The 17,377-nt window shown below is 39.9% G+C and overlaps 1 protein-coding gene across 14 annotated transcripts in view; it reads left to right on the forward strand.

Annotated features, from left to right (window-relative positions):
* The first annotated feature begins 1,370 nt into the window (after positions 1-1,370).
* Positions 1,371-17,377, forward strand: part of SNAP91 (synaptosome associated protein 91) — a 140,368-nt gene continuing 124,361 nt past the window's right edge. For 4 of the 14 annotated variants that reach the window (XM_041724083.1, XM_041724088.1, XM_041724097.1 and 1 more), the window contains exons 1-2: positions 1,738-1,921; positions 2,745-2,904. In XM_041724083.1, coding sequence (XP_041580017.1) covers positions 2,775-2,904 — 130 coding nt within the window. In that variant the 5' untranslated portion in view covers positions 1,738-1,921; positions 2,745-2,774. Of the gene's footprint in view, positions 1,484-1,558; positions 1,620-1,734; positions 1,922-1,952; positions 2,044-2,230; positions 2,387-2,744; positions 2,905-17,377 lie in introns of those variants that run through there. The other 10 variants (XM_041724035.1, XM_041724139.1, XM_041724074.1 and 7 more) reach the window with 7 other exon arrangements.

Here is a 17,377-nt window from a genome sequence, read left to right on the forward strand (position 1 = left end):
TATCCTTTTTTCAAAATATTATATAAATGGGATCACAACATGTAGCATTCGGTGTGTGGGCTTCTTTGATTTAGCATAACGCATTTTCATCCACTGTTGTTAGTTTGTTCTTTGTTATTGCTTAGTAGCGTTCCATTGTGTGAACAGACCACATTTTGTTTACCCCTTGCCAGTAGAAGAGCAGTTGGGTTTCTTTCAATTTGGGGCCATTCAAATTTGGGTGCATTTTTTTAAAAATGGAAATGTCTCTTTATTTCACTTAGATAAATATCTAGGTTTTCAACTGCTAGATCACGGCAAGAACAGTATCTGAAACCGAGGAATGGCTATCTTTGTTTACCCATCCCACTTTTCTTTACTCATCCCACTTTTTTTTTTAATTTTTATTTATTTATGATAGTCCCAGAGAGAGAGAGAGAGAGGCAGAGACACAGGCAGAGGGAGAAGCAGGCTCCATGCACCAAGAGCCCGATGTGGGATTCGATCCCGGGTCTCCAGGATCGCGCCCTGGGCCAAAGGCAGGCGCCAAACCGCTGCGCCACCGAGGGATCCCTACTCGTCCCACTTTTAATTAATGCTAGAATCAGTCCCCAAAGTTAGAAAATCATGACTTCATAACGAACACTCTAACAGGTAAAAGCAGTACACCACAAAACCTCGATACCTATAGGCAGACATTTTAAGCCCTTAAGGTCCAATAGAGGCCACCTGTAGCCAGAAAAGAAATGTCAAGAAAATTCCCAGCTTAAGTTCTGATCTTGATTCTACTCTGAGAAGGTAAAAGTTTTTCAACATTACAAGAAGGAAGTCTTTGAAAAGGTGAACACGTGAAACTCTTAACCCTGTTTAGAAATTCATGTATGCAACTGAAATATACCCAAGACATTCAAACATTATATTTAATTGGTAGACGTTACTTTCCAGAGACACAAAGAGCTTTCCCTACACACCCAAATAATCGCTGTGAATATAATCTGGGCCTTGGCTGATTGATGGCTTTGTTCATTAGTCGCGCTTGCAGCCGACCTCTGCATCCATTTAAGATCAAAGTGGCTAGAATTACCTGCCCACCCCGGCTTCCAAGCGTAACTGAAACAAGTAGAGGAGCTCCAAGGCCTCGCGGAGGAGGCACAGGTAACGGCGACGTTGGCCCGAGGGGCCTGACGTTTAGATGGCCCTGCCCTTCCCGGCCGAGGAGCGAGCGCTGCGCTTTGCCGGGCCGCGCGACGACGCCCTGGCCGCCCCGGGCCTTCCCCGCGGCACCGACGAGCCCCGGGCAGCCGCGCTCCGACGCCCCCGCCGCCCTGCGCGGAGCCCGCGGCAGCCGGGCAGGTGTGCTTGGTGCGCGCGCGCACTGCGCGCCGGGTGCGGGTCTCGCCGGCGGAGGGGGGTTGGCTGGTGGGCGTCGGCCTCCCTGCCAGCCCGCCTCCTCCCTCCCGTCTCGCGCCGGCCGGGGATGCTCGCGCGCGGCGCCCCCTTGCCTGTAAGCGGGCGGTCCCCGGGGCGGGGGGGGGGGGGGCGTGTGAGTAGCTGGGAGGGGGCCGCGAGGCGCTCGGCGGAGAGCTCGCCCGGGTTAGTCCGCCGCCGTCACCTGACTCGTCGGAGCAGCCACAGCTGAGGTGGGGGCGGGGATGGGAACGCGGCGCGGATCGCTAGAGGGACGCGGCAGCGCTGGCGGAGGCGGAGGCGGCGGCGGCGGCGGCGGCGGCGGCGGCGGCGGCGGGCGGGCACAGGCTCCTGCGCTCACGAGCGGCGGGCGCAGGGACCCCGGAGCTGCGGGCGGGGGGGCCGGGCTGGGGCTGGAGGCGTCTCGCCCCGGGGCACCGGGTCCGCGCGCGGCCGCACACACCCACCGGCGCGGCTTCCTTCGGCGGCCGGGCTCCGCGCATCCTGCGGCGGGCGGCGCCGCTCCTGGGGCGGGGTGAGTACCCGCGGCCCCGGCTCGGCCCCCTCCCCCGCGCCGGGCGGCGCGCGGATCCGGAGAGGATAATCCTCGGGCGCCGGGAAGGGCAGCGGCCGGTGACAGCTCCGCGGCGCGCTCGGGTGCGGGCGGGGGGCTGGGCCGGGCTGTCAGCCCCGGGAAGGGCGAGGCGCCCGGAGGCTCGGGCGCCTCCGCAGAGCCCCCGGGGCGGCCCCTGCGGCGGGATTGGGGGCGCGGGGAGGGGACTCGGGCGGAGGGCCTCGGCCGCGGCGAGGCAGGAAGGGGAGGCGAGGGCATAACATGGCGCAATGCTAGGCTAATCGCCGCCGCGCCCGGGGGAGGACGAGCCCGCGGCCGCAGCCGCGCGAGGAGGAGGACGAGGGAGACGGTGGGGCTCGGGCATCCGATTCCCACCCCGGAGCCTGCGGGCCGCTAGGAAGGAACGCGGCGGCGGGCGCGCGAGAGGTGGGCCCCCGGGGGGCGCGGCGCGCGGGGAATAGCCCGGACGCGCCGCGGGATCGGGCTGCAAGCGAAGTGCCGACTGCCCGGGGGCGGGGGCGGGGGCGGGGGCGGCGGCGGCTGGGCGCGTGGGACCTCCGGGACCGGGTCACGAGCCTGGGGCCCTGACGGACCTGCTCCTGCGGAAGACCCCCCAGGTCGCGTCCCACCAGCGGGGCTTGGCGCGCCCCGGCTCCTAGAGGTGCTACAGGGCGGGGACGCAGGGGAAGGGAGCCGCCGTGCGGCTGGAGGAGGCAAGGCCGGGGCCCCGGGGGGCAGGGGCTGCGGGGGTAAAGCAGGACCATCTCCCCTTCTTTTCCCGCAGAAGAGGAGGTGGTAGACGTGGCCGGAGAAGATGTCGGGCCAAACGCTCACGGATCGGATCGCCGCCGCTCAGTACAGCGTGACAGGCTCCGCTGTTGCGAGAGCGGTCTGCAAAGCCACCACTCATGAAGTGATGGGCCCCAAGAAAAAGCACCTGGACTGTAAGCATCTTTTTATATAAGTGGGACATGCGCACGGCAGAGGCGCCCTGGATGCCGGCGTGCGGCCTGGGCTTGCTGTAATAATGCTGCAGCTTGCAGAACTCCCAGCTGGGCTGCCCCTGAGCTGAAATCTCCAGACGTGGAGGTGTTGCCTGGGGTCAACCCCGAAACCTTGTGTATGAGCCATTTTTTTTTCCTCCTGTTGACCTCTAAGGTCTTGGTGGAGGAAAAAAAAAATGTATTAATGTTGTAAAATACTGAGAACATGCACATTCTGGATTAGGCACTTCTCACTTTTTTTTTTTTTTTTTTTTTTTGCTCCTCACCCCACCCCTTTGTCCAGGTTACAGGAAATTAGAGGTTATACAGTCATACACCCCCGCCCCCCCCCAAAAAAAAAGAATGAGAAAGATGAAATCATAAAAGGTCAAACTTGTCACCCTAGTTTTCCAAATGCATTTTTGGATAGTTTTAAAATAGTGTTTTCTTTTTCAGTGTGGCTGCTGAGATTTCATGTGTGAGTGTGGGTGTGTGAGTGTATGTTGTATGTAACCACAACAAACTAAAATAAATTCAAGCTATTGAGTGAGGAAATGGGACTTCAGAGATCATGGCGATTTCATTTTACACATCCTGGCACACTTCTTTGTCCCTTTCTCAGAAACTGCTGGGCAGAGTGACTATGCTGTGGTCACAAAATGGATGTGCTTTCTCAGCATTCGAGATGGTGCACTTTTACAAGAAAATATTTCATTTATGATGCTTTTTCTTTTTATTGGTTATTTGATGGAAAAGGGCTTTATTCCAGTTTGGAATCTATGTATTTCTGATGTAAAATTAGCATTTGACGAACATAGTAAATATTTTGTTGTTGAAGGAGAAATAGGGACTTAGAGAAAGGCTTTCCCTGGCTTTAGGTAGTGAGGTTCTTTATAGGGAAGGCTACATCAGAGTATGTTCCATAGCTGCTATGCAGTCTTTTTTGGCCTGGTTAGCATCTACTTTGTTTTATGATGTCTGTTGGTAAAGATCAGTGTTGGCATAAGAGACACAAAGTGTAGGGCACCTGGGTGGCTCAGTGGTTGAGCATCTGCCTTTGGCTCAGGTAGTGATCCTGGGGTCTTGGGATCCAGTCCTGCATCAGGCTCCCCTGAGGGAGCCTGCTTCTCCCTCTTCCTATGTCTTTGCCTGTATGTGTGTCTCTCATGAATAAATAAATAAAATCTTAAAAAAAAAAAAAAGAAGGTACACAAAGTATAGCCATACCTATTCCCCATCTGACTTCCCTTGCCCGTTTTCTGGGTTTCTTTTGCTTTGGGTCTTCCCCCATGTGCAGCTGAGAAAATGGCACTAGTGTTAGAATTGACTTTAGTCCTATTGTCTGTGCAAGCACAGCTTGATGAAGCTTACAGCTGGACATTGTAAGGCTTATCCAGCCTTGTGAGGCTGTTGTGCCTTAAAATTGAATAATTTTGCTTCTAGACGCTTGTCTGAGGGGAAAATACCATTACTCCTTTCCTGAGGGAATTTTTAACAAAATTTGTTGATTATGGTATCGTGGGTTATATATGCAGTACAGGATGGAAGAGGCCATCAAGGCCAGGGCACCTAACAGAAGTGGAAATTATAAATTCATGACCAGCTCATTTTGCTGCAGCATGCTGAATCATTTAGCCATCTTTCCATCAGTTTCCCCAACTCTGGAAAGATGACTCATGTCTTAAAGGTATGTGTTAGTCTAGCAAATGCTTTTAATAAAAAAGCTATAGGTTATGGATTTGCTAAATGCTATGAAAATGGTAGATCAACATATCGATACATTTCAGAGAACATTCACAGGTTTGAGCATTTCATTAAAACATCATTCAGATAAAGACTCACTCTTCCATATCTAAATATTTAGTCGCCTTAATATTTTAGATCTGGATGGTCTTTTAAAAATTTTCAAGGTGGGAGGTTTTCCAGGATCTCCAGCATGATTTAGTGAGTGGGGTGATTTTGAAGATGTGGAACATAAGGGGGAGATTCTGTGTTTAGAAAGCAGATGAAGCAGGAATTGATATTGAATTATTAATGTGAATAAAAAATCATAACGGCTAAACATTTATTGAGCAGTTACTATATGCCAGGCACTGGGCTTTTACATTATTAATTTATTGCTGCTTAACAGGTTCAGGGAAGGTAATTAACTTTCACAGCTTTTAACCACTGCACTTACCTGTTGTCTGGTTTTTATTTAGTAATATTTTCTATTGGGTGTGGAAAAAAAGAACAGTATTAGCCTGAATGGTTTAATCTCCAAAATACTCATCCTGTGTGTATGGCTTTGTGTGAAATCAAGCAACACAACCCATGATCTTATTGCAATCTCTGTAATATACATGGAGAATTTTTAATTTGGTCACTTAAAAAAATGAGCAAGAGACAAGCACTTTTCAGTATTAGTTTTTCTTTTTAACATTTTACTTTCTGAATAAGTAATAAAATAAATTAACTGCATTTAAAACCAACCTTAGGGCAGAATTTGGAAAGACAGCTATTTGCATTACTGATGTGTCCTATTTTAAGAAAAAAAAATATATGGAAAATTTGAAAATACAAAATTGTTGTATTTATATGTGTCGTAAGAGGGCATCTTTGCTTGGAATTCCTTGTGAAGTTCTTTTAAATAACAGTAGACTAACTTAGTAATTTATTCACAGGTTTTCAGTAACACACCAGTTATAAAAGTGAATCATACCTATTATTAGAACATGCAGACACATAACTAAGTTTCCCTATAGGCACTGAAGCATTCTTAAGTAATGTTTTAGTTTTAAAAGTATTAAATAGTACTTGAGAGGAAAAGAGCACAATGTAGAGTTGGGGATTTGAGACAAAAAAATTTAAACTTTTAATTTGATTGGTGTATAACTTTTTAGTTTGGAATTTACGTTGGAAGATTATAAGATTTGAGTTTATGGTTTTGTGATTTTTCAGATATTGAGTTAACTGAATGGGCTTCTAATATTACTTATCTAAAGTACTGGTTTAAAAGGTAATTCTTTTTCTTTGTAGGTTGATAGACAAGGAAAATTACTTAATTCTTGGGATTTATGAAATTATGCTTAATGATATATGATTTAAATGTTTACAGGAATGATTTGGTAACATCTGGGGACAGAATTAAATGCGGTGAAAAGGTAGAGATAAACTCCAGACATACAGTCTCAGATTTTTTTTCCTTTTTTCAATAACAGTAAGTTTCTTAGAGGAAAAATATATTCAGAAAAGCTTTACCACAATCGCCAGTTATATATTAAATTTAAAATAAAATAGAATATTTTTAATATTCTAAATGATTATATATCTTAAGGTACTTTTGGATTATGTAAAACTTTTATTCCATACTCTGCTATAATAATGTTGCTGCTAGCACATGAAAATTAATAAACACCTGACCAAAGTTAATTTGACATTAATTTTTCTGGGCCACCTGCACATCCATGTTCCTTTTCCCTGTAACTTTGTGTACCTATTTGGTAACACATAAAACATCCAGGATTCAGCAAGTATTTACCTTGGTTACAACTATCGTACATTTCAGTTGCTTTTCCTTTTCTGTTTTGTAGTTGATGGCCTAAAGGATAGCCCAAGTCAAATAAAGGGGTAAGATCCAGTAAGGAACCTAATATCTACCCAAGTGCTGTGTCACAGTTACAGAGCAACCAAAAAATAGCGTCAATCCAATGTAATACCTGCAGGGAGAAACTTGGAAAGTTAGACAGCTCTAGTATAGGATTCGCTTCTGTTAATAGCTTTTACCAACAATTTCTATATATGCTATGTTGTTAAACTAAAACATCTTTAACATTATCAAAATTCAGACAGACATTACTGTTAATATCACACCAAACCTCATGAAAAGCCAAATTAGTTCTCAGTAATGCAATTTTTCCCCATTCTAAATCTCTTGAGGGTTTTTAATAATGAACTTACGCCACATAATAAGCAAATGATTCAAGTTCTAAATCACATTTTGAGAGATACTGACTGGCATTTTATAAATGATTCCTATCCTCCCAAATTAAGAAAAAGTAAGATTTAGGGCACCTGAGTGGCTCAGTTGGTTGGGCAAAACTCTTGGTTTCAGCTCAGGTTGTGAACTCAGGGCAGTGAGATTGAGCCTGATGTCAGTCAGGCTCCGCACTCAGCAGGGAGTCAGCTCAACATTCTCTCTCTCTGCCCCTCCCCCGGTTCACTTGCTCTCTAAATAAATAAATAAATAAATAAATAAATAAATAAATAAATAAATAAATCTTTAAAAAATAAGATTCTATTTCTCATTAGAAATATTATGGTAAAAGAAATGGGAGATACGGTCTCTGTTTTGACTCAAGGCAAATATTGGCAAGTTACCACAAAATTCCTGCTGCTTTAATTTTATTCATAAAGTACCAGCAAATAAGCAAGACATTTTATAAACAGAATGAAAATTTAACCCTAAATTTAAATAAATTAGTTAATTAAAATAAATATATTGGCTATAACTAAGCTTGCTTAGGATAAATAAAATATATTTTGATTTATAGAAATGCAGTTTGCACACTAATTCAGTTGATACCATATCTATATTTGTGATAACTTAATAAAGCTTTCTATATTACACAGATCCAGAAAGCAGGCAAAGATTATTAAAAAAAATTAATTGGATCAATGTATAAAAGTTTGCTGACCACTGGAGTAAATTTCAACATAAGAAGTGTGCTAATTTGTTGTAAATACATTTTGCTTTTATTCTAGTTCTCATTTCAGTTTGTTATCAACTAAATATACTCTCTCATTTTTCTATGCCAAGGCATGCTCTGTTCTTCTTATTGATTTCACTAGAAGACTGAGCCCAAGCATGGAGATAGAGATAATATTTTTTAGGCAGTTTAGAAGAGCTGGGGGAAATACACTTTTGAAAAAGCATTCGAGTAGATGATCACTGATTGATAACAGCAAATCTTTAAGGGGTCCAGTCTGTATGGTCCTATGACATTCCCAGATGACACTCAGCATAATAGGAGGTAGGGCAGAGAGATCCTGTGAGGTTCAGGGGCTGGCAGGAGCAGATGAAGCAGAAGAGTGGCAAAGAGTCTCAGGTAAATAGCAGGGAGCATGCTTTAGAAATGACTTAAAATAATTAAACAGGCTTTATATCAGCTAGTGGAACAATAAGGATTTTTTTTCTGGATCTTTTTACTTCCATATTTTCAGGGATATCTTTTTATGTGGTATAATGTTAATTCTGTTTGGTTCACTTTAGATATTGGTGATCAGTGTGGTTAGCATATACTTTCTTAGAACTAGTATAAAATTGGTAATTCAAATCAATTTTTTACATGTTGTAAAAATTGAATATATGGAAAAAATATAAAACTATGTGGGTAAATTCATATCTCAGTTGCTATATTAGCTTATAGCATTTTAGATTAAAATCTTGATTTTTGGTACATTGCCATATGAGTTTTAATGTTTAATAAATGGCTGCTGAAGTCTTACTTGTAATTTAATCTGTGCACTTAGTTGCTGTGGATCCATCTCTTAGCTTTTCACAAATAAATACCCTTTAAATATCTTACCTCCTCTTTTCAGATTGATTGATGCTGGGATAGGGTGTTCTTGGAACTTATCTAGGTTTCAATAACTTGGTAAAGAAGGTCAGAAGTGACATATAACCCTCTTCCCTGAGGACCTAGGATGCTTTTCTTACAGAGTTGTATTTTAAGTGACTCAACTCCTGAGCCAGTTGCTACTGACTGAGCCTTTAAATATAATCATAGTTCAGTTAAATAATTTGAAAAGTCACATTTAAAAAAAAAAATGAAAAGTCACATTTCTTGCCACATTCTTCAGTTCTGCCTTGTTGGCAATTTTTTCTCTTTATAGAGAAACATTGTTTATAAAGGGAAATGTTGGCTGTCTGTTTTTTCTTAGGTGTTTATGTAATGTGCTCTATGTTTTGTGCCTTGTAAAGGGGAGAATAGTAGAATGGCATACCCAGTGTCAATTGCATGATGACCTATGGGACATGATGGAGTCTTCCTAGTAGCAGCTGGGTGAAAGAACAAGCCAGAGAGAGAATTGTGCCCTGAAGCCCACAGCCTTATTACAACTGGGTTCTTGCTCATTCTTTATTTGTTCCAAATGTGTGAGGGTCTGCACATATATATATATATATATATATATATATATATATATATATATAAGCTTCCTCTATTACACATCTTTAAGAAGGATCTAATGTTTCCCAAAGAATTTTGTGATATGCCACTCCTGGTTTCTCAAGAAAGAGAGAAGATGCATCTTTGCTTCTTGTGGTTTTGCTTTTTGGCCTGATCATTATTCTCCCAGGGTTAGCACTTTTATTTTAAATTATAACTCTGTTCCTTTCTATATCAGTTATTTTGTCATCTGTATTTTAATCTCTTCTCTCTTTCTTATAACCATTTGCAAGTATCTCCATTTAAAACAAAGCCACCTATACATAACTCTCCTTGGACTCTATGACCTCTTCAGCAACCAACCTGTTGTCCCTTGTTTTTCTTTCAGACCCAAGCTTATTGAGACAGAAGTTCACCACCCAAAGAAAACAAACACAAGTCTACCCTTCTTTGGATATTCTGTCTTTGGCTTAATATGTGCATGAAATAATAGGATTGCTATTAGGTGCCAAGCATTGTCAACCCAACTGGCCAAATCCAGTACTTGAAGAGTTATCCCTCATCTCTCATATCCAGTGAGCGCTCAGTTGTTAAAAACTCTGAAATCTCCTTCTTAATTATTTATGCTTTGCTTTAGATCAGTGATGACCTCATTTGTGGGTTTTTTTTTGTTGTTGTTTGTTTTTTTCGGTTTTTGTTTTGTTTTGTTTTTAAAGATTTTATTTGAAAGAGAATGCGTACACAAGTAGGATGGAGAGGAGTGGCAGAGAGAGAGAGAGAGAAAGAGACAGAAACAGAGAGAGAAAAGGAGGCTCCCCACTGAGCAGGTAGCTGGATGTAAGGCTCAATTCCAGGACCCTGGTATCATGACCTGAGCCGAAGACAGACACTCAGTCGACTGAGCCACCCAGATGCCCCATAATAAACCTCATTTGTAAAATGAAAAATTAGTTATAGTACCTCCCTTATCTTTGGTGAGGAATAAACGAGACAACACATGGAAAATAGTCCATGTGCTTGACACACAAATGTGCAATGAACATAAGCTTATTAGTATCACTGTTACTGTTAACCATTACTGGTACAATTGCACTAGTAGTTGGTGCTATTGTTGCCCCTACTAGTACCGTTACTGCTATTACCACCACTGTAACAACAGAGATATGTTCATTAGCGATTTGCCCTTACACTTCTCCATGCACGTTTCTTGCTTCCTGCTTTCAGTTGCTTCAGTCTTTACATTAATTCCAGCCTTCTCTGTCTATAGTTTGGAAGCTTAAAACAGATATTATTTCTGTTTTTTTTAGTGATCACTTTTAAAAATTTAATCTGCCTACTTAAATTCTAAAGTAGAACAGTATCTTTTTATTTCCTCCCAAAGAAAAGAAACTTAGAAACTACTCCATTCACCCACTTCTTTCTTACATGCTATGTTGTCTAGTATTTTAATTCTAACATAATCTTAACCCCCCAAACTAGTCGTTGTTCGATACAGGCAATGTTTATGTCAGTAAATCCTCCTCAACTTCTTTTTTCACTTTCATTTCTTCATTATGCCTAGGGTTTTCCTGAACTGTATCCATTTGAAGCTCCTTCAGTGAGGCTCTTTAGTTGTCAACTTTGACTTTGTCTAAAAAAAAACTTTGTTGTGCATATTTTTGAAGAAGAATTTATATACACAAATCTAGATTGACAATTATTTTTTCTTTGAAGATAATTTCACTCTTTTGGCTTCTGTTGTTCCTTTTAAGACTTTATCTATGAGTCTGCCTGCCTTTAGGTAATACTATTTTGTGACAGCTTTTATAATCTTGTTTGTTTTGTCCTTCTGTAGTATATGAGTGTTAGATGTAGCTTCCTGATTTTTTTGATTTTAATTTCAGTATAGTTAATATACTAGTGTTAATATTAGTTTCACATGTCCAAGATAGTGGTTCAACACTTGTAGACATTACTCAATGCTCATCATAAGTGTACTGTTAACCCTCTTCATCTATTTCATGCATCCCCTACACCCATCTCCCCTCTGGTAACCACCAGTTTCTTCTCTATAGTTAAAAGCCTATTTTTTGGTTTGTCTTTTATGTTGTTGTTCTTTGTTTTGTTTCTTAAATTCCATATATAAGTGAAATCATATGATATTTGTCTTTCTCTGACTGACTTATTTAGCATTATACCCTCTATATCCATCCATGCATGTTGTTGCAAATGGCAAGATTTTGTTATTTTTTATGGCTGAGTAATTCCATTGTGGGTATATATACCACATCTTCTTTTCATTCATCTATCAGTAGATACTTGGGCAATGTCCATAATTTGGCTATTGTAAATAATGCTGCAGTAAACATAGGGGTGCATATGTCTTTTGAATTAGTGTTTTCATATTCTTTGAATAATTACCCAGTAGTGGAATTACTAGATGATATGGTAGTTTACTTCTTATTTTTAGGGAATGTCCATATTGTTTTGTATAGTGACTATACCAGTTTATATTCCCACCAACAGTGCAAGAGAGTTCCTTTTTCTCTACATCCTCACCAACACTTATTGTTTCTTGTGTTTGGGGGCTTTAGTTGTTCTGACAGGCGTGAGGTGATATCCACTATGGTTTTGATTTGCATTTCCCTAAAGATAAGTGATGTTGAGCATCTTCTCACATATTTATTGGCCATCTGTATGTCTTCTTTAGAGAAATACCTGTTCATGTCTCTATTTCTTTAATTGGATTATTGGTCTTTTTTAGTGTTATGTAAATTCTTTATGTATTTGGATACTAACCTTTTACTGGATATGTCATTTCCAAATATCTGCTCCCTTGCAGTAGGTTGTCTTTTAGTTTTGTTGTTTCCTTCACTGTGCAGAAGCTTTTTATTTTGATGTTCCAGTGGTTTATTTTTGCTTTTGTTTCCTTTGCCTCAGGAGACACATTTAGAAAAATTTCACTATGATTGATGGATGTCAGAGAAATTACTACCCATACTTCTAGGATTTTTATGACCTCATGTCTCACATTTAGGTCTATTAATCCATTTTGAATTTATTTTTAGTGTATGGTGTAAGATAGCTTCATTCTTTTGCATGTAGCAGTCCAGTGTTCCCAACACCATTTTTTGAAGAGCCTGTCGTTTTCTTATTGCATATTCTTGCCTCCTTTGTTGATTAATTGGCGATATATTTGTGGGTTTATTTCTGGTTGATTCTGTTCCATTGATCTATGTGTCTGTTTTTGTACCTGTACCATACTGTTTAATTACTACAGCTTTGTAATATATCTCCATATCTGGGTTGTGATACCTTCAGTTTTATACTTGTTTTTCAAGATGCTTTGGCTATTTGGGGTTTTTTTAAAATGGATCTATATATATTTTAGGATTGTTTGTTCTAGTTCTGTGAAAAATCCTGTTGGTATTTTGATAGGGATTACATTAAATCTATAGATTTCTCTGGGTAGTACAGAAATTTTAACAGTATTCTTCAAATCCATGAGCATAGAATGTCTTTCTAGTGCTTTGTGTCATCTTGAATTTCTTTCATCAGCATTTAATAGTTTTCAGAGTACAGGTCTTTTACTTCCTTGGTTAAGTTTATTTCTAGGCACTTAATTATTTATATAATTGCAAATGGAATTATTTTCTTAATTTCTCTTTCTGCTACTTCATTATTACTGCATAGAAATACAATAGATTTCAATATATTGATTTTGTATCCTATGACCTTACTTAATTCATTTATCAGTTCTAGTAGTTTTTTTTATGAAGTTTTTAGGGTTTTCTATATATAGTATCATGTCATCTTAAACTAGTGAAAGTTTTACTTCTTCCTTGCTGATTTGGATGCTCTTATTGATTATTGCAGCTGGGACTTTCAGTACTATGCTAAATAAAGTGGTAAGAGTGGGCATGATCTTGTTCCTGATCGTAGGGGTAAAGTTCTCCATTTTTCGCCATTGAATATATTAGCTGTGACTTTCATATATGGCCTTTATTATGTTGAGGTAAGTTCTCTCTAAAACTGCTTTGTTGGGATCCCTGGGTGGCGCAGCGGTTTGGCGCCTGCCTTTGGCCCAGGGCGCGATCCTGCAGACCCGGGATCGAATCCCACATCGGGCTCCCGGTGCATGGAGCCTGCTTCTCCCTCTGCCTGTGTCTCTGCCTCTCTCTCTCTCTGTGACTATCATAAATAAAAAAAAAAAAAAAAAAAAATTAAAAAAAATAAATAAATAAATAAATAACTGCTTTGTTGAGAATTTTTATCATGAATGGATGCTGTACTTTGTCAAAGGCTTTTTTTGCATCTATGGAAATAATCATATGGTTTTTATACTTTTTGATGTGATATATCATATTGATTGATTTGTGAATATTGAACCACCTTTGTATCCCAGGAACAAATCCCACTTGATTGTAGTGAATGACTTTTTAATGTATTGTTAGACTTGGATTGGTAATATTTTGTTGAGGATTTTTGCATCTGTGTTCATCAGAGATACAGGCCTATAATTCTTTTCATTAGTAGTGTTTTTATCTGGTTTTCATATGAGAGTAATGCTGGCCTCATAGAATGAATTTGGAAGCTTTCCTTCCTCTTAGATATAGCTTTCTTTTATTTACCCTCTTTGGGACTTGTTGGGTTCCCTGAATCTGAAAATTCATTTCTTTTTTTTTTTTTTTTTGAAAATTCATTTCTTTTATCAGAGCTGGGAAATTCTCAGTCTGTCTTATTACTGATTGTGGCCTACACCCATTTTCTTTTTTGTTGCCTTCAAATATGATTATATATACACTAAACTTTCAGATCATATCCTTGTATTTCTAAATATACTCTTTGTCATTTCAGATGCTTTATTCACTGTTTAGCATGCTTTGTTTTCCAGATATGTTCTAGTTAATTCTCTCTTCAGCTATGTCTTTTCTGCTTTTACTCATCCTTAGTTTTTAATTTCATTCCCTAATATTTTTCATTTTTGAAGTTTTTCAGATTTGATCTTTTTTGGGGATGACCTATTTCTTACATTTTTTAGTTCCTCTTTTGTTTCTTCCCCATTTGAAACACAACTCATTTCATGTTCTGTATTTCATAGATCCATTACATGAACCTCTGTGTTTGCTGTGATCTTTGCCTGACCCTCAATCCTGAAATGTTTCCTCGTGTGTTTGTCATTTTGGACTTCATCTGAGGTAGTCATGAAAACTGAGGATAACTTAGAGAGACTTGTATTTGCTTCTATCAGATCCCACAAGTGCTACTGTCCTGGGGGCACCTTAAGTTGATTTCTGCTATTGGAGTTTCCCATCTAGGGCAGGTCTAGGTCCATAATTACAAAGTCTGAAAAGCTCAGAAGACCAAAATCCTTTTTTGTAAATCACTTGGTAGCAAAATCCGTACTACATACCATGAAAGTTTGTATGTTGAACTATAGAAATATTGTTGTATCATAAAATGCTGTCCAGATTAGACTGGGGTGTTACTTAATGTATGGTGTATTTACCATATTACTTTTGTAAAATCTGGAGTCATTAATTCTGAAACACATATGGCTCTGAAAGTCTTGAATAGAAGAGTATTAATTTGTAGCCTAGTATGAGTCACAAACTTGTGCAGGGGGATTTCTATGATTACAAAAGCCCTAAAGATTTCTTTTCTTCCCCTTCATTTCCCCAAAACCTAGACTAAGTGGGACAAGCCTTTCTGTTGACTTCCTTTGCTGCAAAGTGTTCTCTTTTGTTTTTGTTTTTTCTCCTGATTTTACAAAGGTAGTAACTCTTTGAGGGTCCCAGCTTTCTGTAAAGGTCTTTATTCCAACTTAACCACCTTGCTTAGTCTCAAAGAACTTGTTTTCTGTTCCCCATAGGGCTCTTAAAATCTAAGCCTTCCGGCCACTCAGATTAACACTTGGCCTCAAGGAGTTTTCTCTTCCGTATCACTTTACCATGTGTTTTTCTGCATCCTCTTTATGTTTTGGGCTTGAGCATCAGTTTTATTTTCTTGTGAGTTCACCCAGATAAGTGGAAGGATGCCAGTAATATTTATCTAAATTATCAGACATGTTTTTTTTTCTGTATGCTAGAAATGGAAGCAACCTGCTTCCTATCCACCATTCTTTCCTCTTCTTCCACTCCCCATACACACCACAGTTCCTTTCTGAGAAACTTTGACATTCATTAGGTTCACTATCCTCTGTATTACTTCTGGGCTCTTATATTTTAAAAATCTCATTTCTAAAACTTAGCTTTAGTCATTCCTTCTCAGGACATGTATCCCTGTCATATCACTCATGGGGTTGTAGTGGGATCCTGTTTAGTGGAATTTTTTTTCCTTTAGCCTGCAGTTTCATTGAGGCTGCCTTATCCCTGACACCAAACATAGCATGGCAGTATATTTGGGTAAACATTTGCTGATTGATTTTTTATTACAGATTTCATATTTCCCAAATTTCAGAATTTTTTTTTTGGTTCTTAAAAACTTTTTCTTCAAAGATTTTGCATTTACTTGCTAACCTGTCAGAAGAGAAAGGAGTTAAACTTGATCCATTTTCTCTCAAGGTTTTGAAAGCCATAGAAATGTAGTATTGAAGGAAAACAAACAAAAGAAACATTACATTGCTTAATGTACATAGCTGTACATTTCCTGATAGTCTTTCAATGCTTGTATCCTCGTGACATGATAAAAATTTCACCAGGGGGTATGGTTCAGTTGGTTAAGTGTTCAACTCTTGATTTCAGCTCAGATCTTGATCTCAGGGTTGGGGATCTGAGCCCCACATTGGGCTCCATGCTAGTTGTGGAGCCTACTTTAAAAAATTTCACTAGGGTAAAATTACGTCCTTGATATGAAAAGATTTTTTGGTTGTGGATTTAAAGCATATGCATACTTCTCTTAGTGTATATCATCAATAATTAGGTAGTAGGTGATTATTAATATTAGAGAAAATTCTTCACTAGCCTTTATTGTGTGTATATGTGTGTACCCATTTGCTTTAGTTTGTTTTGAGTTAGAGTTAGGAAGCACTGTTTTTTAGTATCTGCTTTATCACAAGTACATACATTATGACAGGTAGGTATAGTTATGGAAGAAAAACATTATTTTAAAGTAGCTATATACCCTTAATTTCCTTTAAAATGATGTTCACTATATAGATGGTGATGCTATTCACTAACATGATAGTATTACCATTAGAAACATGAGGATTTTAGAAAAGCTCTGAAGAAAGGAGACAAGCTTTAGCTAAAAATTTTGCGTTGTTTTGCCTTTGGAAAGAGAGCAATAACTGTTAGCATATTTAATTTGGCTTTTAATGACCTGTTTGTAGAAATTAGAAACTACTTTCAATATTGAGGCTTTCAGTAACTTATTTAGCACAATTTCATTATTTATTCATTTAACAAATATTTAGGTATTTACTAAATGTCAGGAATTGTTCCAGGAGGCAAGAGTACCATGGTAAACAATATAGACATAACTCTTAGCAACTTAGTATGGGAGACAGTCCTTTTACAAGTGACTCAAAAGGAATTAAGTGTTAACAGGGGAAGTGAAGACTCCAGTGGAGGTACCTTGCAGAAGTGGTGTTTAAGTCTAGACCTGAAAAATGAGTGGACTACCTAGGTGAGGTGCAACCAGGAGCTGCTGAACACTCTTATCTAAGAAGAGGTTCAGAGGGAACAAGACACATTTTAGGAATTTAAAGTAGTGAAAGGTTACTGGAAAACTGAATTTAAGAAGGCCAAGAAGGTTAAAGAAGACCTGAGTTGTGAACCAGGATCAGCTATGGAGGGCTTTCTAGGCTGGAGAGAATCTTCATTTTCACAGATGAGGAATCTAAGTTCCAAAGAGGCAAAAATCATACATTCTATATTGGTTAATACTGAATAATTCTTATCTATCTTTCTTGAACAGGTGCCCTATTGGGTCATTGCCTTGTTCACCTAGTTCTGATTGCTGCATTGGTGCCAGGAAATATCTGTGTGAATCATGTAAATGTAAACATATTTAAACATAAATGCACACACACAGACACTTTAATAGTCTGAATTTGAACTCACCATAAATGCAAAACAAACCGAGGGCACTTCTGACAGAGTGAACGGTCATGAAGCAGTCCCTAATGGCACTCCAGGGCTCATCTTGCCAGCATTTCCTTTTTGTCTTTTCCCTCTTCTTGTCTGTTGCTTGGTTCTTGGGTCATGGTGCTAACACCAGAGAATGTTACCTATGCCATTAGTGATAGTGAAGACTAAAAAGATTACAGACTCATGTAACTTAGTTGAAAGTCTTCTAAAATCTGT

Source organism: Vulpes lagopus, chromosome 1, assembly GCF_018345385.1.
Source record: "Vulpes lagopus strain Blue_001 chromosome 1, ASM1834538v1, whole genome shotgun sequence".
NCBI lineage: Eukaryota > Metazoa > Chordata > Mammalia > Carnivora > Canidae > Vulpes > Vulpes lagopus.